General features: G+C 36.2%; 2 protein-coding genes across 3 annotated transcripts in view; one reads left to right on the forward strand and one right to left on the reverse strand.

Moving 5' to 3' along the window:
• macrod2 (mono-ADP ribosylhydrolase 2) overlaps positions 1–23,320 on the forward strand; it is a 597,178-nt gene that overhangs the window by 68,378 nt on the left and 505,480 nt on the right. The window lies entirely within an intron of this gene.
• On the reverse strand, positions 8,913–23,064 carry flrt3 (fibronectin leucine rich transmembrane 3). Its single transcript, XM_088609519.1, has 3 exons — positions 22,783–23,064; positions 14,112–14,938; positions 8,913–12,802 (listed from the first exon to the last, which is right to left on the reverse strand). The coding sequence occupies exon 3, from the start codon at positions 12,766–12,768 to the stop codon at positions 10,801–10,803; it is 1,968 nt and encodes a 655-aa protein (XP_088465645.1). The 5' UTR covers positions 12,769–12,802; positions 14,112–14,938; positions 22,783–23,064; the 3' UTR covers positions 8,913–10,800.

Consider the following 23,320-nt stretch of genomic DNA (forward strand, 5'->3'; position numbering starts at 1 on the left):
AAAATATATTGTACCCCAGGCACATGTCAGCGTGACACACAAAGCTGTTTGGCTTAGCACATTGTGATTAATTTTTGGAGTCTCTGAAGTTGTTTGAAAGAGTAAAACTACCTTGCACATTTTCATAATATTCTTATATAAAGGAACTTTTGAAAATTAGAGACAACCTGACGAATGCAGATGTCAAAAGCTATTCACAGGATAAACTGTTTTGCAGGAAAGATGATCACATCCAATGAACATCATGCACTTTAATAAAAACTTCAATGCTTGCTTCTGTTATAAACTACAATATTAAATGCACATCAGTCACGTAGGTTCCCTCGGTTTATTTTTCAGTAGAAGCATTCTGCTTTTTTTAAGTAAAAGCTATTTTTCTTCACCAGATGTACTGTAGCTGCAATATACTGTTTAAATATTAAATATGGATGCAGCGGTTTAGTAGCAACTCGAAAGGCAATAGTGGCAAGATGGATTCTTGGCAAAGTCTTGCAGTTCCTGCAAGAGTGGATACATTTAGTGGCCATTAATTTGGATAATTATAAAGCTCTTCCTCAACCAACACCAAGTCTCTTTCTTGCATCTTTCCTTGAAGATGTCAGGTTTTCTGTCCTTGTGTATTTATTTAACAGACTTATGATCTGATAGCATTGGGTTCAATCCGTCATTTGCAGTCAGCCAACAAAATTTGAAATTCTGAAAAAAACCCAAAAGCAAATACAGTCTGTTGTGATGCGTCTAGGTATATTTTTGGAAGAAGATCACACGGAAACAAAGAAGAAAGAAATCTCTTCTCATCTTGACACCGTGACAGTAGATCACCTTTAAACTGACTTTCTAACATATTTAGTATGCTGCATGCATGTATTCAAGTTTAAATAGGTTTCAGTCCACAATTCTAATGCAATTGAAGTTATTTATCTTAATTGTTTAATTTATTATGTATTTTGAAGCTTTTTTTGTTTTTAAATCATGTGATACTTAGATTCCTCAGTTAATTCAAGTATAGTAAATTTGGGTGGTTTCCTTTTGAATTGGAAGCAGTGATGTGTACGCAGCCATTAAACCCATGCTTTTTACTTTACGAACTTTACCATCACTTCTTCAGTAGTCCTTTTGTATAAAAAGCAATTGATTATTCATTGGTTCAATTCATTGAGCCATTATCACTGTAAAATGCTCACTTTCCTTTATTTTAGAGTTGTTTGAATATGATTTTATTTTTTTACCTAATAAATTTAATTTGTAGATTTGTACTGCTGATATGTTAAGAAATTGATTCTTAGTAAGTAAATTAACCTTAATTTAATATGTCCATCTGGCATATAAGTGCGTTAAGAATTAATCTGCATTCTTTGTGACACATGGACTAAAAAATTTGCTGACCTTTGGCAGATGCCGTTTCAATTTTGTATGGGCTGGGTTTGGACAAAGGCTGCTCATTTTTAAGATTTCTTTCTTTGTAGATATACACTCCTTTTTTTAAACTGAGAATGAATGGGTTTGCTTTTGTACTTCTTACCTCAAATTAACCTGCTGAGATTTTAGGATTTCTGGAGAAAAATAGATAAAGCAGTTCATTTGGATCACTGACTCACTTTAATCTGGCCTAGTGATAATGCTGTTTCTTTCAATGAACTTTTGGGGCCAAATTTCTATGTTAATAAAATCCCACTCCTCCTATTCTTGTTCTTCTTAGATGATGACCGTCTGTTTGCCCAATGTGATTAATAGCCAAACTGGTGGCAACATTGTAGCCTTTATCCCTTTCAGGTTTGTAGAAGCTTACGAACAGCTGGTAAGGAACCGGATCTGATATCCCCATTTGCAGATCACTGTATTTATAATGCTCCAAGGAACCAACGACTGGTGAAACATTCATTCTGAGAAAATAATCAAAAACTGTAGGCATTTCTCGAATGCCAGTATCGCAGTCTGCTGTGCTATTCTGTGTGCAATTCATGATCTCAATTAGAGGAGGGTTATGGACAGACCAGTGACATTTGGTGATTGTTTTTCATTTCAATCAAGAACAAATTGCCTTCCTCCCACCTGTTGACTCATGCATTCCCATTTACAATTTTAATGAAGCTTCTAATCATTTCACATAAATATTAAAATATTTTGAGCAGGATTTGTGGTTTTATGTGTTGGTCATGATCAGTTAATGAGGGATTGTCAGTGGAATAATGAATTGGTTAATGATCATGTAAGTCCTGCTTCCTTTCTTGGAGAAGTAGATCCTTAAATGATTTTAAAACATTTTCATTTTTTTTCCATTTCCAATCCCATCATGTCATGGTTAACATCCTGCTTTACTTGCAGCATCTTTTTGTACTGGTAAGGGGAATGTTTTTCTTTGTCTAATAAAGCAACATGCCAGATTTTTCATTTGGGATGAAAATACAAAACGGCATTAACAACTTGATTGCTGTTCATTAAACACTATTGTGCATTGTGAAGTAGTATTTGTATATTAAAGTAACAAAGGCTGTATTTTCTATAGGATTGAGATGTTAAAAAGGTATTAGGTTATTACTCCGACTAATTGACCTTATCCAAGTTTGGAAACTAGATGAAACATGCTACTGTCCTTAAAAAGATTTAAAATGAATTTGTACTGAAACTGTGCCAATATAGTTAAAAAGCACAAAATAAAATAGGTAACAAGTATATGTGCACGTACCCATATACATGGCTGTGTGCCTTATCCGTGTCTCATTTCTCATTTCTGAGAATTACACATTTTTATACTTCTTTCTTCCTTTTTATGGGTTGGGGGGTGGGGAGATGATGAACATTATGGCCTAGATAAACAAAATCAGCATCTAAATAATTTTTCTTTGTTGGTCATAAGCACTAATTTTGACTTAATGCTAATTTGTGCTGCAAAGTTTTAGAGGTGTATGATGGTGTATGACGCTATTCTTCTCTTTGATATTCCTAACATGATCAACATGGCCTATTACACCTGAAGCATTGCTTCCATTTTGTAATTGGGTTCCAGGTTTTGTTAATTTCAGCTTGATTTTTTTAAGTTCCTATAGAAGGTTCTTATCTCGAAAGAAGCTAGAAACAAAATTGTGCCTTTTTCCCAGTGATTTCTTTGTTAAAGGGCAAGATTGCATTTTTTTCTGTTCTTATGCAATGCATGTTTTTTATGCCATATTGGCTGGTGAGTTTAATTTCTCCAGGGAGGGTCTAGTAGTTGCAATAGATGAATAGAGTTTTGAAAGCGATTTTCAGAACAACTTGGAAAATAGGCTTCAGAAATCTAATTACAACCTTTTTTCAAGCAGCTAGAATCAATGTGGATCTGACTTGTGTTTGAGTGCTTTCTGTTTATTTGTTCAAAGTGGATGTCCTCCAGTATTCTTTATTGTAAAGATTATAAAAAGGTAACACTCTTAATGACGTACTACATGTCTTGTACTGTTTTTATTTTCATTGCATTGTATTTAATTAGACGTGTGGGCTACAGCTAATACTGAAAATTGTATTACCTTGCCATTTCATTATAGACATTATGTTTAAATGCAAATAGGCTGAGAAGTTGCTAGATTCATAATTCATATTTCCCTTTTACTGTACGATTTAGAAATACACTAAAATTTCATGTAATCAGTGGAAGGTTTTTAGAGTAAGTTGTGAAAGACGTGCTTCACATTAATTGCTTATTTTTGGTCAATGCATAATGAAGTGAATCTCCTGTCAAAAGACGGTGGTGTTTGTAAAAATTGAAGTGAAAACGACATGCGTGCAAAGCTTGTATTACATAATTTGCTCGTCATTTCTTGCACTATTGGAAAATAAATTGTTTTTAAATTGTCTAACTGCTGTTGTTGTCACAGATTAAAGAGGTTTCACCTCTGTTGATCCAAAATGAGTGTCATTAGTTTATGCTTATTTTTCTCTTTAATTAGCAACATATTATCCATCTGTTTTATCATGATGATGTATGACTGGAATATGGCTGGCTGTTAATTATTATAGTTAACCAATGAAAGAAATCACTACAAGGGAACTGCTTTTTTGGAAAGGAGTATTATATCTGTCACCATGTCCTCAGATTTTTTTTACTGTGAATAGGGGGGGGAATCAAGCCATAAACAAGCAGCTGTCAGTTTAAAACCTCTTTGAAGAGCCTTGTCGCCAGACATTGCTGAGTCCTCTTTCTGTCTTTGAAGAGCTTGTCATCTGGGTCCTAGCAGCTAGAGGCTGGTCTTAAGCAGCTGAAAGCACCGGATTAGAGTGGCTTATATCTTTTCACTCTGTAGCGGATCATTGGATTGAAATTGCTTTGATGGATTTTTTTTTTCCAGGGATTTTTTTTTCTATAGTTCCATGAAATTATAAATTATATGTCTTGCTCTTTGTTTCAGAACTTTTTTGCAAGGCAAATTGTAAAGGATTATCAAGGGCAACTCCTGGACTAACTGCTACACAAGATGTCCACCTGTTTATCCCAGAGATCTATTTTGTGAAACGGCAATAGGTTTTTGTTACTTTACATTAATCCCACCCCCGCTCTTACCCAGAACGGATCTGCACTAATACTGTAACTTTTAGATGCGAGCATTCCCAGTCGTGCAGGCAAGAAAAAAAGCCTTGCAGGTCTGGAATTCTCAAGCAGCATCCTGATGAATTGTGACAATGTGTATTTACAGTAATAAAAGCGGCTGATGCTAAAAAAAACGTGTCATCTGTAAGCTAAATAACAGACACATCAGCTGCCCTTGGGGTTTTGCCTGCTTCTGGTAATAAAAGCAAATGGAACCCATGTCTCACAGAAAACTGTTGCATAATGTATCTGAAGAAGCGTAGGAAAATACATCGAAGCATCAAACATTTGTGCTGAAAACTGGCAAAAGACCAATTTATGAAACAGTCACAGGAATTTTGTTTTCTGGAATAGTAAGTTAAACCTTACAAGTGAATGTTGTATTGAATTCTCCAGCTAAACCAAGACAATTCCTTGTTTTGGAACCTTGTAAATGTAGAATGTAAGAATCTCGGAATGTTGCGATCAAATAAAAGATAAGTGATCTCACAGGGAAACCTAAATGAAAGAGAAATTCTTGAAAAGGGGAATCAAAAGCAGATGAAGCAAGTCTTTTTTTTTAAATGGGCATGTTAACAGAGTTCAGCAGAATAAAACATGCAATCTGCAAAGTTTGCAAAGGCCTTCTAAATTCTAGGCTGAACGCAAGTTCCGTCTGTAAAATATTACGCAAAGGATAGGTTGATTGGGATTCCTAACATGAAAATGACATTTCATTTTTTTTTTCAGAAATCGACATTTTGTATGCAATATACAGTAGGTAAGATTCTATAAATCTACCTCATCTGTTTAAATCGCATGCAATTTGCTACTTTCTCTACCATAACTTTTGAGGAGAGCTCTCAAAACTGCCAATTAATAGGAGTGAAAGTCGAAGGAGGAGAACGTTTCATTTCTTTCTACTCATGAGAGAAGCAGAGGCCTTTTAAGTGAATCGATATGCTATAATGTAAAGGGCTTTGTAATTATTTTAATAATTATTTCAGGATCCTACTTCCTAGAAAAATGGTCAAGCGGGGCAAATTCAATTCTCATGAGCACAATATGTTGACTCTGAAAAGGGCATTGTGAGATGTATCACCTTTTAAAAAAATCATTAAAATGAGTTAATGGCTGACATGCATTAAAATCTCCCATTGGAGGGAGTCAATTATACCGACATTTGCGTAGAGCATTACATATTCAGCTGAAAAATTGCAGAGAACTCTTCAAACATCCAATTTATTGCAGAAGTGGACTTTTTTCCCCAATTTAAAGAATGGAAAATCAAATGCTGCCCCCAATCATCAGTATGCTTCTATTACCAAATCTCGTCACCCCCCCCCTTAATCCAACACCATTTTTAAATGCATGACCTTGTAGTTTTTGACATATTGTAATAGAAAACATAAATAAAATGCTGTTTAGATTTGTAATGGCGGCAGTGATTTATTGTTGGATGCATGCATGTGCATGCTTTGTGCTTTCAGGCAAACATTTGAATCCATTAAGAAGATAGGAAAGGAACCAGCCTGGTCTTTATAGTTTCAGGTCATCGGTTTCTGTGGCCAGCTACTAATCATGCTATTACTTTTCACGGTGAAATGAAGCAGGCCAGCAGAGTTCCCAGGCCTTTTGAGAGGAAAGCTGTGATCCCACATGTTGAGGTATTTTTCCTTTTTGATGGATGCCTCATAGATTCAGCTGCAGCCTAGAGTTTTTTTTAATACAGGCAGATGGTTCAAGTAGAGGGGTTTTGTGTCAGACAGCGAGGAGAAAAAAAAAAAGAAATCTCCAGGTAGCCACTGCCAAGAGGTGAGATATCTTCATGAGAGTAAAAAGTAAATTAAAAAGAAAGGTGCAGGAAGTTGTCAGTTAAGGCTTCCAAAATGTGGGACAGAGTGCTGTCTTACTCTTAACAGTGTAATGTGGAGCAGGAGGGATCTCAGTGTTCTGTGAGTGTAATTCTCTATAGCCAATGAACTCAAAACACATAAATGAAATTGCTGCTTTGGTCCAGTTAAACATGTTTAAAGGTGTTACATCAGTACCGATTTCACAGATTACTTGGTTTCTTTGTAAATTACTCCAGGGAAGCAGTGGTTTGTGTGAATTTGGAGTTGCACTAGTTGCATGTAAGCATAATGTTTAGCATTCTGAGCTAAGTCATCTGTTGGTTTGTTTCCCTCTCTGCAGTAAGTTGTTGATCAGGTGAGATGTGAAAGTGTTATCCTACCCTGTGTTGTACCACATCACGTCTCCTTATCCTTAAAGAATGTGTTTGGAAGGGAGCTGAAACGAATTGCCTGGCTTCTGACCTCAATCCCACTGCACATTTTTAAGAAATAAAATTAGACGTGTGGTTCACTTTGATGTGCAAGATGCCTTGGACAGGGTACAGCAGAAAAGGGCAGGTCCGTCATTAGTAGAATTTGAAAGCCAGGATTTTTACACTGAATGAGAGGCACAAATAAACTAAATAATTGTGTTTTGAGTTTCTGAAGTACTGACTGTAATGGTGAAATGTAAAATGTGTGTGCTGTTTAGTTTTTCTATTAAACAAAATCATCTTCAGACATAGTATAAAGTGTTTTTGTATTTCTCTGTGTGTACTTGAAGGATAACCAGGCTTGCATGGAAGCTGAATTTTTTTGTAAAGAAAATATTAGGTGCATGAATAAATGTAGCATTTTTCGGTAACTAAAATGCTTTTATCTAGTGTTTTTTGTGTAAGCAATTTATGATTTCACTGTTTTCATATCTCACTTGTTTCGTATCTTTCAAAAAAACTGTATGATTGTTTATAGAAAGGGGAGCAGTTACTTGCTGCTCTTATTTTAACTGCTATGAAGAATGTTTTTTAAAGTTCAGAGAGAACAACTAAAATATATTTTAACATCAAATATTTTGGATCTTGTCTGCTCCCACAGCATAACAGTCTCAGGTGTACGTATTGTCCTCTAATCATCACTGGTTTGCATGAATTAATTTGATTTCACTGATTTCAGTGGCCTCGTTAACAGATGTTTCATTTTCTAATAATCAACATGGCCATATTTTGGTTGTTTAAAAGTTTAGGTACCATTGGTTTTGGGTTTGTTTAAATATATGATTGATCCAAGAAGATTTTCTATCTTGACATTTGAAGTAGACATTTATTTTTAAATTTATAAAGAAGTAATTGTTTTTCTACTAATAACAAGAATTGTAGGAATATAATGGATTGCTGTTGTGATGGAATGGTTTTTGTTCTTTTGACCTTTGGTTCACCTGTTCTCTGTAGACTCCGATATGTCAAAGTGTCAGAAACAGCTGTGTTCCTTGATCAGTTTAATAGAGCTGATTGCTAGGGTTTCCATATCTCCAATTGACTTTGTTAATAATCCATCAACACCACTTTTCAGTTTGTGAAAATGATCCCTTTTATTTTGTGAATGACCATACTTTTCTACTGAAGAACTACTGGGTTCTGTGCCTGGTGTAGAATAAGAACAAGAGTACCTAAATGGCCTATGTTTTGCTTCTGGAAAAAAAAGGAGCAATTAACAATAAAATAGATGATTAATAATGTAAGTCTTTCCCATCATACAACTTGAAAAGCTTTAGAAGATCAATTACATAATTGTCAAGATTGACAGTAAAATGTGCCGATTATTGAGCTTGGGCATATCCTGTTACACTTATCACTGTCAGGAAATGTGTTTGTGGTCCACTGTGGGTTTTGCTTTCATGCTGCAAAGCATTGTGGTTGTTTTATTTTTTATACATTACATACGGTGCTGGGTTTTAAATATCCATGGTATAAGTAGGTGTTGATTACAGGTACCTTCTGAAAGTATAGCAGTTTTTATTACCTGTACTGTCAACATAATGTTATAAAATCTAGCAACAGCTCACTATTGTAGTAGTTTAACAGAGCAGTTCAGAAAATGCAAAGGGAAATTGTTTTCCTATTATTACAAATCTGTATTTTCAGCTGGCAAAATGCTGCTGCTGTTGTTAAGAGAGTTGCAGAGTAATGTACTTTTAAAGTAAATACACCCATTTATATCAGAGTGATAGACTTAATTGTAGAAGGTACATTTTTTTTCTGTTAATGAAATTGCAATGATCTCATCTGTTTACATGGCTTGATAATGTGAATAGAACCTCATTTCACAAGACCAGAAACCCCGATTGATTGATTTAAAGCTCATCCAACTCTTAAATTGGTTGTTCATTAATCTGTGGACAGTAAGACAGCAGAAAAATATGGGCATTTTAGCAAGATGCACATTTATGTTCCTCTCTAGCACTTAATGCATCGGGGTTTATATAAATGCATTCAGAATTAAAATGCTAAGATGGAGAAGAAAAGAAACATTTGCTGGAGTTATATCAACAACAGAGCCTTTATGATGACAGTTTTCATGGTACAATTAAGTCTCATTTTAGCTTAAATTTCTCTCAAGGTTATTACTACCGATAAAAGTCACATTTCAACTATCATTAGAAATCTACTGAATCAGTTGCATTGCTGTGTTTAGAATTATTAAGAGTTAAAGATTCATTGAAACATAAGATACATTCCATTTGAGTTAACTAAGGGTTCAAACAAATGGGAGCTTTTCTCCTTCCTTGGCTAGTTTTCACAATAAAATTGTATTCTTCTTGTAGCTCGGTGTAATTGTGGCAGAACCACAATAAAGTCTGGGCCACGAATGTTGGCCACAAAACTTTTCCTTGTGCTTGGGAGGTAAGTTACATCAAACTGAGCATCGTGATGTTCTCGGCTGCTAATCTACTTTCTGTGCGATATTGAATAATATCTTGTACTTTGTCTAATCAGGCAGATCGGGGATGCATTACAGGGATTTTCCACACAAAAGACGAATTGAGGTCTCCAGCCTGAGCAGTAATTGCATTCTAAAGATTGCTTGTAACATGAGGGGAGTTATCTGAATGTTTAAAACCTGCACTTGTAAGTTATACCACCAGGCAATATTAGTGCTGGAGAAAAAATAACCACACCGCTTTTTTGTCCACTTTTATTCTGCAATATGACCAATATTTTTTTCTCATATTCAAGTGTGTATGAAAAGAAGTTAAGTCACTGATTTTTAAAAAGCTAAATACAATAAGCATTGGATCAAGGCACATACAAGACTGGCCAAAGGGCGTACAATGCACTTTGGTTTTCAGTTGTAAAGAACAATTACCTTTAAATTGTGGCAACAAAAAAGTGGCTTGATTTAAAAAATAAAATAATAAAAATAAAATAATGTAACAGCTGACACTTTTTATTCAAAAAAGCCAGAATGCATTTTTTTTACTTTTACCTTTTTTGCCCAGATATAGTACTGTAAAAAGTAAGGGCAACGTTTAACAATGACATATTGTACAATGCACTGAAGAACGTTGCTTTGAAGTTTCACCTTGTTGATGTTTCTTTCTTACACGAGGGTGTCAAGACTGTTGTTTCTACAATTGCAGTATATTTTCCTCATGATCGTCTGTGCTTAATTTGCTCTGTACCGAAACCTTCTGGTGGTATGACAGTACGAGAACATGGTCTGTCTTCAGATTCTATAGTGGTGTGACACTTTTGCTTTTCAAAAGCAATAGTCATTTAAATTCACAATTCCTCTTCTGTCTCATGAAATTAAGCAGAAATGCCTGACATTTCCTTAAACGTAATTCAAAGTCCTGTAAAAAACGTTTTTCTTCAGAGAAGACTGGGTCTGTTGTCTGCTCATATTAAGAAGAAATTACCATGACATTGGCTCACAACACAATTTTTTTCTGTGGCCATTAGAAACCTTTTAACCTACAGCTTGTCATTGAATCTTTTTTTTAATAACTTCAATACCAACAAAGTGAAAAATGACCTGTGCTTATACTACTACAAGGTTTTTGAATATCTCTTTAAAAAGTCTTGATTGTTCAACACAGTAATAAAAACCCACTTTCACAGTTGACAAGTCATCATATTTCAGTAGAACACAAAAGTTTAATTGGTCTGAAACCTTAAGCAAAGAAAATACAGTACAAATTACTACAAATTTCTAAAATATAGAATTCCAATTAGTGATAAGACATACACTGACTGTTCAGTGATGACCTGCAATTTAAAACTTTTAATAAAAAGTTCTTAAATATAAATTATATGGCAAATGTACAGAACATTGCTTCATCAGTCTTTTAAATCCAGTGTTTTGCAAATGAAGACCAACCAGTTTTCAAGTCACATGTCTGTAATAGTCTTAAATATATATTCATTATCATGAGTGAGAATGGTCTGAATCTGGTATCCCACTGTCTCTGTAGCTTCTGTTGCTGCTGCTGTTTTCACTGTGATTGTTCTTATATAGGCTTAAGCCATTAGGTGGGAATATGGTGTGTATTACAAACTCCTCCTTGGACACAGGGCCATGGTTTATAGGTATCATTTGAAAAGAGGTCTCTCTAATCTCCAAGATAGAGTTATCCTTCTTGGTTCCTGCCTCTGCATAATCATCCTTTCTTCTGCGACCCTTATTATAGGCACAGTTCCTTGAAAAGAGAGACCCATTCCTGTGGACATACCAGCAAACGAGAGCTAGCATTATGATTGCCAAAAGCGCCACAGCTCCCCCAATAATGGCTGCCAGTGGCAAACTTGAATTTTTGTAAGGTTCCTTCTCTTGCTCCCTGTTCAGGGTTGTGGTAGGGTTGTAGGTTTTAAGAGATCCTGTTTCAGTTTCTATGCAGACAGGAGTTTCATCTGACAAATAAATGTTACTGGTTTCCATGGGAACCAAGCATATCCGGTAAGAAGACTCTGGGTCAAGCGAGGTGACCAAATATTCAGTCTTCTCGCCTTGAACGATTGTCTCGGTTATTGACCCAAATGCAGGGCTGTGTCCCATTTTCAGCCAACTTAGTCGTAAGGCAGTCATTGGCTGTGCAACTTTCCAAGAGATGTGTATGGTCTCTGCGCTGATGGATTTCACACTTATAGTGATGATTTTCCGTGTAGAAGGGGTCGTACTCCTGTAGTTTTTGCTCAGGTCTGGTCCTTTCACTGCTGGCCTTTTGGTAACAGAAGAAGGCCACTGGCCTCTGGAAGGGGGTAAGGTGTTTGAAACAGAAGTGGTGGTCTCAAGGGTAGATGAGATGTCGGCCTCTGTACAGTCAAACAGATCTGGGGCCATGTCCTTTATAGCCATCCCTTTGACCTTGTCTGGCCCTTGGCACATCAGTCCTCGCACGTTGACTCGAGCTGGCAAGCTCCGAAGCCAGTCCCGCACCCATTTCATCCTGCAACCACAGTACCAAGGGTTGTTACGAAGTAACAGGTGCGTTAGGTTGTCCAGATCATCAAAGACTCCCATTGGTAAACTACTCAAGTTGTTGCTGGATAAATCAAGACGATAAAGCTGTCGAAGGTAAGAAAACGCACCAGCTGGCACCCGATTGATGTGGTTTTCCTGGAGCTGCAGCTTTTCTAGATTCGTGCCCGGAAGGTTGGTGGGCGGAGCGGTGAGAGAGTTGCGAACCAGGGAAAGCTCTGTGAGATTAACAAGGTTCACAAATGCCATGTCTCCTATTCCATAGTTGTTTAAAAGGTTGCCATCTAAAACCAGGCGTTTCAAATTTGTAAGATCCCGCAAGGACAGCTCGGATATAGTGGAAATGCGGTTATCATCAAATCTGAGCTCTTCAATAGTCATTGGCAGGCCTGTAGGAATAGTGCTAAGGTGATTCCGTGACAGGAATAGTAGTCGTAGGTGGTTGCTGTCTCGAAATGCTCCTTCCTCTATACTGACGGCAGAAACAGAGTTATCATCCAAATGAAGCTCCTCTATGTAAGGAATTAGAGCCAGTGTATCGTGTGCGATAGTCCTGATGTTGTTCTCCTGCAAATGGAGCTCTTTCACATATTTTGGCAAGTTGATAGGAAACTCATCCAAGTTGTTGCAATACAGATAGATCTTTTCCACTTTGTTCAATTTGCGCAGTTCTTTTGGTATGCCTGCATTGTTTATTCGGTTATTCTGTAGGTAGAGGACTGTGGCGTCCTCTGGAATCCCAGCGGGAATGGATGTCAGTCCTCGGTCATTGCAGTAAATGAAAGTTCCATCACAGCGGCACAATTTGGGGCAGGAAGCAGAGCTGACAGATGGACTTGTCAAGCCGAGAAATAGCCCTATTCTTGTTAGGAAGAGAAGGAAGCTCTTGTACTTGCAGATCATTCTTAATGGTGACATTTTAAATGTGGGGCAGCAGTTTCTTTCGGAATACCTGGGGTAGAGAAAAACAGAAGAGGTTAATTCAAAGTATTTGGATAAAATATGCAGAACACTATTGACTACAACTTAGATGCAAAACACCATTGACTACAACCAAAATTATTTTGGAAGGCTTATTTGCGTAAAGTATTCTTTTCATGCAAAACTTTGTTTAAATCTGCACAGTTGGATCCTTTGTAATAGTAACGGAGTACACTACAACTGAAAACAGACATTCAATTAATTTGTGACAGCCTGTTTTGATTGACAACAGCTATATAACAAAACCTTTACATAAAACATTTCTTTCCAACAATGAATCCTTTAAAATTAGAAGTTTAAACTGCAGCGTAAGTAGTTCCAGAGTTCCTTTCAGCCTTGAATATAGATAAGAAATTCTTTATGCTGGAACCATTATGTTGAATCAAAGTCCTTTATTTAGTTTTCTGCTTGTAATGTAATATTTAGCTCTGAATGTTTAAAGGATTGTTCAAGCAAGGCAGCTTGTGTCACGGATTTATTTCACTATAGCTTTTAACAGCAGGCTAAGAGGTAAGGTAAAATGAACCCTGTCTCTTGGACTGGAATTAATTTAGAAACTTTTAATGTTTTGAATTAATTCCAATATTCACATTGTTTTTAAAATTTTCTTTGACATTGGTTTCTAAACAAAACTGGAAAGAATGCTTTTAAAGTCATTCTTTGTGTATTTAACAAAACAGACAGTGTTACTTAATTTGTCCATTGTATGTAAAGCTCTATAGTGAACTAGATAAGCAACATAGCCTATTCATTTAAATTGAGCTAATTGAGTCATGGTGATGAACAGTGCCCTGAAATGCATAGGTTCATTAAATATGAGAGAAGACTTTATGAAATCCAGTTAAGAGTAATAAAGCAAAACTCAACTACCATGATCAAACATCGAACCATTTTTTCCTAGTATTATTAACCCATATTATAGTACAGGGGACAAGATAATAGATTGTTTAGCAATCATTAACACAGAATTCTTTGAAAATTAAATTAGTACAGTGGGTGTGTTAATTTTGTTTTCCATCAGAGCTACTAAATGATTGATTTTTTTTCTTGGGTATATGTACTGTTGATTGTTGTGAATATTTTTTAAGTTTTAAGTTTGAGAACCTACTGAGGATTTGCAAAGTGACAGGCTGATTTGTTTTTCCTTTTAATTAGACTAATACAGATTTATTACTACAATTATGCATTCCTGTCATGACCTCTTTTCTGGCAGATCTCATTATAAATTGTATTTAAGCCACTGAAGCATAAAAAGGCAAAGGCATCAATATTTGTCATACCTGATTTAAGGGAACCGGTAAATCCTGTACTTGCTGAAATCCAATGAAGATAAATTTAAGCTTTTAAGATGGGTGGGTAGGTGGAGGTTCTGGGAAGAGACTTTGTCAATATGGTCTGGTGTCTTTGGTTATTTCCTGTCCTCGCTGTGTTTGCTCAACTGATCCTTGTTTATATTGCCGACCTCCTGGCTTGTGGCACAGTTTTCAGTGATCATTCCTACAAAGGTTTTGCCATGGCAGATAAGCATATAAAGAGCACCACTGCTTGAAGACAAACCTTAAGCTTCCTGCTCTTGTGCAAAAATGCGATTCAGTTAATATTAAAAACCCTGTGCATGTAGGCTCCTTTTTTGTTGCAGCTAACAGCCGTAACCCAAATTAGACCCTTTGTATCTTTTAAAAGCTCCTTTCTGCAATGTGCGAGAGAATAGCAACTCCTTCTTCACCTCAGGGAAGCCATTCATGTTGCTGAGGCCTGACCGCTGGTGTCTTCTCCAGAGGAGCAGCCAGTTTTTGGTTTGGTTTTATCCAACTGTAAACCTAGCAGGGTGGGCAGATGAATCTAGCCCTCAATTACTGAATCCCCTCTGTTGGTGATTGCCAAATGTCCCCGTCTCTTTCTTCACTCCAAATCGCAATTTCCAGGGTGTGTTTTGTGGCAAACATTTATACTGCACATCTCCACTTGCTCGAACTCCTTGGTCATGAGGCAGATTTTGGTTCTGCAACTGCTTTTGTCTCCTCAAATGAAAAATCCTGATGTCTCTGACCACGTTGTGATCCTCCTTGTCATAGTGAAGAAAATCAACTTCAGCCTCCGCTGATCTCTGAAAGAACGAATTTGTAAGATTCACAAAGTTAGACAGTTAGCCCTGACTGAATTTATTTTGATATAATTAGAAGTGAATATATCATTCTTTGCAACAATTACTGTTGCCAGGTACAGCTGAAGGTTAATAAACATTTGAGCTCTAACATAATTTCTATGTAAATATCTGAAATGTTCATCTTTAAATAACCAAGTAGGCTTGATTTTTGCAGGACTGTGGACCAAACAGGAAATCAGTGCTCCAGTTTACTGTTTCCCTCACTGTTACTTCATCATCCTTGCTGTATTTATTTACAAGTGATTTTGAGATGTACCCTTTCTTTTCTAAAAATAACTTTTGGAGTTCTTAAAAAGTCAAAATGTGCTTTTTATTCTACCATAAAACTAATGTTTTATGCATTCATATCTATTTTATAGTCAGTTTACTGTGTATATGTGCATATTCATCACTCAAAAGACAGGGGCCAAATCAAATGAGAAAACAACAGACTTAAAAAACGAATTCAAAAAGAGCACGTCTGGTTTTCACTTAGGAGCTGTTGGAGAGACGCTTGCCTAGACTATCAGGATCCCACAGTACACACCGTTAGCGATGATCTAAAATGGAAATGCTTGACCCTGGAATTGGGAGTGCCGCAAACGCACTTTTGCCTCACCATAGTAATTACACTGCAGCCTGCAAGGAGGGCCATCCATCCTCAAAATCAAACCAATCCAGACTTAAAGAGATTTAAACTACCGCTAGTGAGTATTCATCCTGATTAACACTGCAAAACAAAGGGACCTGATCCACAAGAAATTGTAGTGAATGTTTTCTGTGTTCTAAATGTTCAAACCATTGCTTGCCCCCTCGAAGGATTTGCTTTTTAAAATGAGGTAGTATTGCTCCAGGTTCTCTGTTCAGAAACATTTTATATGAAAATTAGGAAGACATGAAAAAAATATGGTAGCTTCAAAGGTAGCATAATAGAACTGATACGAGGAATGTAATGTTTCTTTGAAATTAGGGTTGGATTATACGAATACATTGAGAACTGCTAACGCGTCCTTACAAGGGAATCAACATTCCAGAATTAAGACTTATGTTAAACAGAGTGCAATGGATAAGATTTTTACATGCAAAATATATTTTGCATCACAAATTTGAGTTATTTTTTACTTTAAGCAATTTGCAAATCTAAATGAGCATTGACCCTCTACATGTTTTCCCCTTCCTATATTTTTAGTGATTCTATGGATTTAACATCTCAAAGATCGCCAAGTTATGCATTACAAAATCCTTCATTTCAAAGAGAGGAGCTACTGCACATGATGCATTTTTAAAACACAGTAGGAGCTAATTGTATTTGATTAATTCCATTTAGATTTGATATCAGCTAGTTTTTAGTTTTTTGTTATGCAAACCCCTTTTCTCTAGTATTGCAACAGTAGCTTCATAAAAAATCCCCTTTTAAGCAAAGTCCCCCAAAGCTTATTACATCTTTGTGTACCAAAGATTTTTTTTCCCTTTTTCTGAATTGCACCCAGATAAAAGGACTGACAGGGTCTCTTTGATAGTGGACACCAATTTCTGGGACCTGGATTAGCAAGACAGTTGTGGATTTTTATAAAACCTTTTCCCTCAGCCCCAGGTCTGTAATTGTGTGCATTGCCCTGCCCTCCTTCTTATTTTCTATGGTGATGGCAGAGAAGAATGTCTTTGCATTTCAAAAGCTACAGTGATCCAGTCCAATACATCAGAGGCTGGGGAGGGTGTCCTGGTGCCTTGCTCAGTCTCTGTTGCGCTTCATTCACTGGGCAACGTTTTGCAAGGCTGCCTTGATTCTGAGGCAGAGATGATAAAAAAAAATAACGGGGGGAAAAAATCCTCCATCCTTCACTCCCACATCCCCACTGACATAGTCTCCTTAACCAGGCCTCTCGGCTATATCATGTTGAGCAGGCTGGTTGGGCCTGGGGCTCACGATGAGCTTATTAATTATAAACTAAATACTGCTGAAAATTTAAAGTGAAGATAAAATTGCATATTTGGAAGTTCATTAATATGGAAAGACATCCATCTCACCTCATGTCACCTTTCCTTTCAATATTTAGTATTCTTACTCTTGTGTACACATTTTGTTTGCAGTTCTCCCTCTTAGTAAAATAATACCAAGGGATGATGTACAGATAATGTACAAATAACCTTGAATTTAAACAGCACATAGCTTTTCTGTTTTTTACTATTATATTTGTCGGTTAAAACCATGTCTGTTAAATGTTAAGATTTAGTAGTGTGACAACGGATTGAGAGACTTGCAATTTCTTTATTGTGCGGAATAATGCTACCGTTGGCTACCTTGGCGCACAAATACAGCCATGTGATAATTATATTTGTAGAGTCTGAACAAGAACAACAGATGCAGATGTCGTCTGTTATTTTAGATCTGTTAGCGTGTATGAAGGAGACCTTTCTTAAGCTGACACTTTATATGATATTAAAAACGGAAAAGCTGTTTTAGTAAAGGAATAATCACTTTTCATTTAAATAGTCTAATGTAAGAAAGACATTTGCTATACTTACAAATAGGGCATCCTGATCAGAAAATGTTATTTGTTGCATATCTGATTTAACAGAAAAATATAGTAAAGAGAATATACATGACCTGACTCTTATAGACATCATAATGGCAGGGGTCCCATATTGTTTTATTTGACTGAATTTTAACTTTTCTGGTAGTGTCATTTTTGCCGATCTACCATAAAAAATAATAAAAAATAAAATTTCATATCACACCTCTGAGGATGCTGTTGTGCCTCTGGCTGTTTTAGAAAGCTCCCGACCCTACTCCCTACTTTTTATAGACTATTGTCTATGATTTTATCTTTGCTTCTTTTCAGCTGCACATCACTCTTTAATATGCTTTACATATTACAGGGTATTTTAAGATCCCACTCACTTAAAAACCTATACGTCAGTAAAACATTTTTTTTTAATTAGGTGTTGCTACTTTGTAGTCAATATTAAAAAATGGGTTTGTAAAATAAAAACTGCTGGGATGACTGATTTTAAACTTACTTTTTGAAAGACAAACTGAAGTTTGTTAAATAGGATTTAAGGTCCAGATTATGTAGTGGTAGATTGTATTTATTTTGATTGGCTTGAATGTAGGGAATCTATTTCGGGGATAACAGCTAAGTAAAACTATGTATTTTTTTAAATTAAAAGCTGCTAACTAGCAGTGCTGTTAATACAGAGAACAACCAAGTAGCAAGACTTGGCTAATTAGTCTGTCATGATGCTTGACTTCACTTTTCCATAGTAACAGAGAAACAGCAAGGTGCTAAAATGCTTTTCAGTTTTCAAAATGCAATTAATTGCTTTGTGTTTATTAAAATATGATTACTTGCCTTTCTGAGGCCAGGGTAGAATGGTTTTCTACAGAATTTGTATTCTGCTGTCACTTTACTGCCTTTGTGAGAAATGATAAACTACATGTACAGAAATTCACTGACAGATTACTTAAATGACATTATAAACTGATCCAAGAGTTCACTTTAGAAGAGCTTTTTTTTCAGACTCTCATAAAGAATGAATATGTAACACTCAAAGACCAAAATGTAAGTTAAAGTACAGGCCATCTTAGTTAAGAAAACTATATGTTGAAAAGGTTTAACTACACGACAGTTGTACATAAAAATGTGTAAGACAGTGAGAATATATGAGAAATCAGATGATTAAAACTGTTCATTTCTGCTGCAAAAATAATATAGTTAATTTAAAGGAAGCGAATACTAGTTAAATACTGGTTGGAGAAAATACAGCTGTTGCAAACACTTAACATCAGAAAGCTGTGTTAGCCATTTTGCTTTGTTAATTATTGCGATTAGTTGTGAAAAATATTGTACTTGATTCCGAGCCTATTTCAATTACTATGCATTAAACCCTCTTCTTTTGAGAATGCACCTAAATGATTTCCCTAAAAACAGATGACGTTTATGTAAAAAACCTTCTTTTTTTTTCCCCAGGATGGACTTTCCTTAGAAATTTTACAGGATCAGCTAGTGACAGATTTTGCTTTTGCTTCGATTTCCAAAAACAGATTGTGGCTGTAGCATTGCGTGGATAGGTTAATGAACTTGTGAGGGATGTGTCTGTATTTGTGCGTGGTTGTCTTGAGTGTTAAACAGTTTTCTTAACTAGTCAAGACCCGGTGGCTTCATGTTGAGATCAGGCCTGGCTGGATGGCTGCTTTTTTTTTTTGTACGATCATCGGATTTCACAAAAGCGACCCCCGTCCATTGTATAATACCAAGCACGCAGAAGGACCTCTGAATCTGCCTACTGGGGGTTTGGGAAGGTTTTTCAAAATTTTAAGTATGCTTTTATACCCCATATCAGTAGTTTTCTATTTGGAAAGCCTTTTTGTTTCTTCATGGCTTTGGTAGGAAATGCACGCTAGAACTACAATTCAAAAGCGCTGCTGGTCAAGCTCTGAGGTTTCTAATTGGAGTACATGTTTGTGCTTCATTTATTTCTCCGTGGAAAGTTAAATTGAGTATTCTAAAACAAAAAAATGTATGGTGTGACTTTTCCCGTCCTTAAAAGTCAGTAGACTTATTTTAAAAGAACTGATGGATGTGTCGTGAAAACAAACGGCTTTTTCCTGGAGATAACTTGTCTCGATCAAATACGCTAAAACAAAGACAAGCTATGTCAAGCTTGCAAAAGCAAGTCTTTTTTCTACCTTGTTGAGCTTATGTACAATTTTACTTGGGAAATTCCTTGACAAATTCTGGACACTTCAACCAAAAGCTATAGCAAGAGACTTTGCTTACATTAAAGTCAGCTGAGGCATGGATTTCAAACAATGGTGACATACTTTTCTGTTTTCATTAATGGTATCTACAGCTAATCCTTTTCAAAGCCTTTAGTTTTGGTATGTATCAACGAGTGGGGAGGTTACATTTGAGTATCAAAGGCAAAGCTTTGTGTTCTAGTCTTTAGTCGGGAGAAGTTTAGTTTAGGCCTGTTTTTTTTTCCTCCTCTGGATATGCATTTTTTGCATTTCAGAGTTCTGATATAGAATTGTGGAATATATTATATAAATATCTAAGGACTCTTAACTTTTAGATTAAGAAGGTTGGCCTAATCTACATTCAAAATTGCTGCAGTGTGTTAAATAGATTAATCTTGTTTTTTGTTTAGTCTTTCTGGTAAAGTGGTGTTCTCTTTAGAAGGGCTAAAAGGAGCTAGTCTGTAGCTGTGTAGTTTTTCCCCACTTGGGGGTGTTAAGCACTGCAAGAAGCCAGATTTCAGTATTACAGGTCACACGTTTACTGCTGGTGTCCACTTTTCTCGCCTTAAATTACGACAAAACCTCCTGCTGAGCAGAACAGCATAGGCCTCAGGACAAGAAAAGAGTGGATTGTAAGAAAATTGATTTACTTTCCCATGCTAACATGCATGTGTTGACTTCAGGAATTAGTGATCTTTTGTCTTTTTGCATGTCAACAGAATTAATTTGTGTCTTTTTTTCCCTTCCTGTCAATATCTTGGGAGATTTTATTTGTTCTACACAGAGCCCTCTGATAAATAACTAAAGCTATCTATTTGAACTTTCTAAAATCAGCTTTCATGGCTTGGATCAAAGGGTTTTAAATAGAAATGAAACTTGGAACCTGAATATTGTTGACATCAATATGGAGACTGAAAGGATATTTCTTGGAAAGCATACACAATCAGTTTTCTTTTTATCTCCATTGCATAAAAATTGACCATTTGAGGTTGTATGCCTTAGGCATTTGACACTGTGCACAATGGGAGTTCCTCAAATTTGCAGAGGGAAAATCAGAAAATATAATTACCTATTACCGTTTGCCTAAACACATCTTATGGAAATGTCCTTTGCTCTTTGTGTTTTTTTGTGAAAAGGGGACAATTTATATGTAATAAAATGTGATGTTAATTGTGATAAAATAACTAGTTCCTTGAGGAACAACAGAACTCAAGATGGTTTGTTTTTAATAGCTGTGTTTTTTAGGGCTGTGGATTCAATTTGAAAAGACTTGGCTAGAACACGATTAACACCTTTTCGGAAAACAGTGGGTGTCTTCCTCTAATCATTTTCTGGAATACACAAATGTTTTAAACGAGTTTTTGGCCCTACTGTAATGCAAAAAAAGAGACTATGCAATACACAGAGTCGTGTAAACTGTGATTATCAAGAAAATGCATGGTTCTCACTCATGCAATTGGAGAATAAAGCATCTGATCAGCTTTATTAACAGAAAGCTTGAAATCCAATTAGTCCTGGAGTTCTATGCCAGTACACATCCTTCTGACTGATACAGTATGGACATAACAGGTTTAGAATTATGCCAACTGAATCTGTTTTAATATAGAAGTATAAACTGATATAATCTTCTCTACCAGATTGGATAGAAGCTTTGGCTTTGCTGATGGAATCCTGTAGAAATAAACAGATCTGTATCTTTAAGGAGCAATACTTGTAGCACCCACACTAGCACTGCACTAATGAAAGCTTACATATTATTCAAATCTGTAACAGAGACTTGGAGAGGGACTCTAAATTATATGCTTTGAGAATCTTTTTAGGTCCTTTATCCAATTCATGTAGCATGAGCCAGTGTTTATGACTGCAATTTGAGGTTATTATTTCTCATATACAAGATACTGTTTATTTTGGCTCAGAAGTACTTTCTGCTTGCATAGTTTATGTCTGTAGGTAGACAATGAAACCCTGCTGTGAGCTCTCTGTAGCTACAAGTAACTGACAAGTTCAGATTAAAACAAAGCTGAATCAGGTATTTACTGTTATGTGCAATCAGTTAAAATCAGTAATGTTATGAAACACTTTTATTAGGAAGATTGAAGGCACAAGGTGTAGAGTGTAAGATCTCTTTTCTTGTCTCATTGAAAAGAGAACTCAGAATATGAGATGTTAGTCTGGTGGTGTTGCTCTGTATGGTAATTATCATGCCAGTCACATAGTCTGTGTACCAGAGCTATGAATTTTGAGTTTTCTCAAAAAGCTTTAAGGCTTATATATTTTGATTTTAAAATAAAAATTAATTGATATTCACAGCTAGTGAGGTATGTAGAATTTGATTGTAGAATTGAAAGTTGTTTTTGAATAAGTCACTATGAACAGCAGTTACTGCTGCTGTAGATGTGAGAGTAGGCTTTGCTTGTAGTGAAAGAATGGCAGTTTGTGTGAGAAATGCATCATGCAGCTTTGAGCCTCCTGTATATGCTCCATGTAATGAGTGTACATATGATGTAGACTCATTGATCTCCTCTCAGGGAGGAGAAATTAACTAGTAAAAGGATGGTACTACGTAGAAGAAAGATTATACTGCCACCACCTATCTGTGAAATTTCACAAATCCTGAAGAAACTGACCATGAGAAAAATACTCCTTTTAAGATTAAAAATGACTGACTTCCTTCCCTATTGCCAATTGCAGTTAGTACTTACAGCTAGAGCAATATGCAACATTTACTTCACTTAAGTGGAATGAGTATATTGCTGGATCTCAAGCTCCATAGCCACTGCTTCAGATATGTTTTGAATCTTACCAGATTAGGTCACATAATTTCATTGAATACATTGGTTACAGATATTAAAGCAGGAATCCTGTACTGTATAGGTAACTTGAAATAAAGAGTTGCGTGTTACTGTTCCTAGATGAATCAATAGTCGATTCAATAGTGGTCATACTCATCAGCAGCAATTTTCTTAAGGATGCCTTAAAGATGAAGTAGTAAAAAAGGAAACTGCATCCCTTAAAAAGAGAAAAAAATACTGCTTTAAAAAGAGAAAACAAAAAAAACACTTACCTGATGAATCAAGACAAATAAATTAAAATCCTGTTTATGACAGCCACATGAATAATTCCAATAAATGGGTATCAGCTGTAATAAATAGCCCTCAAGTCTTCAACTCCAAAAGCACAAAACAGAAAACACCAGCTAGTAGATGATAGTAATGTTTTTTTCTGTAAAAGTAGTAATAGTATGTGGGTCCGCACACTCCGCTAGCACTCAGAAAGACTGGGAGAGAGGAGCAAATCACTTGCACAGAGCCCACCACAAGTCTGGAGTTAAAGCTGCCTCTAGCTGTGCTTCAATAGAATGGTGATGTCATTAGTGGGAAGGGCTTTCTTTTCTCCCTCTCTCCTTCACACAACACTCCCCCTCTCTCCATCAAAGAGCTAGATTCTGGCTCTGGAGGAGAAGCAGCAGTACTCACTGTCAACACCAGAGGGAGCACAAGAAAGCAAGTTGACTGTTTCCACAACAGGATTTATCATCATCTCACTGGTTAAAAAGGTGCTGTTTGGATCCATAATGAAGGCAGAGAAGTGTGTGATTGTGC

The sequence above is a fragment of the Lepisosteus platostomus genome, chromosome 17, assembly GCF_059453375.1.
Source record: "Lepisosteus platostomus isolate fLepPlt1 chromosome 17, fLepPlt1.hap1, whole genome shotgun sequence".
In the NCBI taxonomy this organism is placed as follows: Eukaryota; Metazoa; Chordata; class Actinopteri; order Semionotiformes; family Lepisosteidae; genus Lepisosteus; species Lepisosteus platostomus.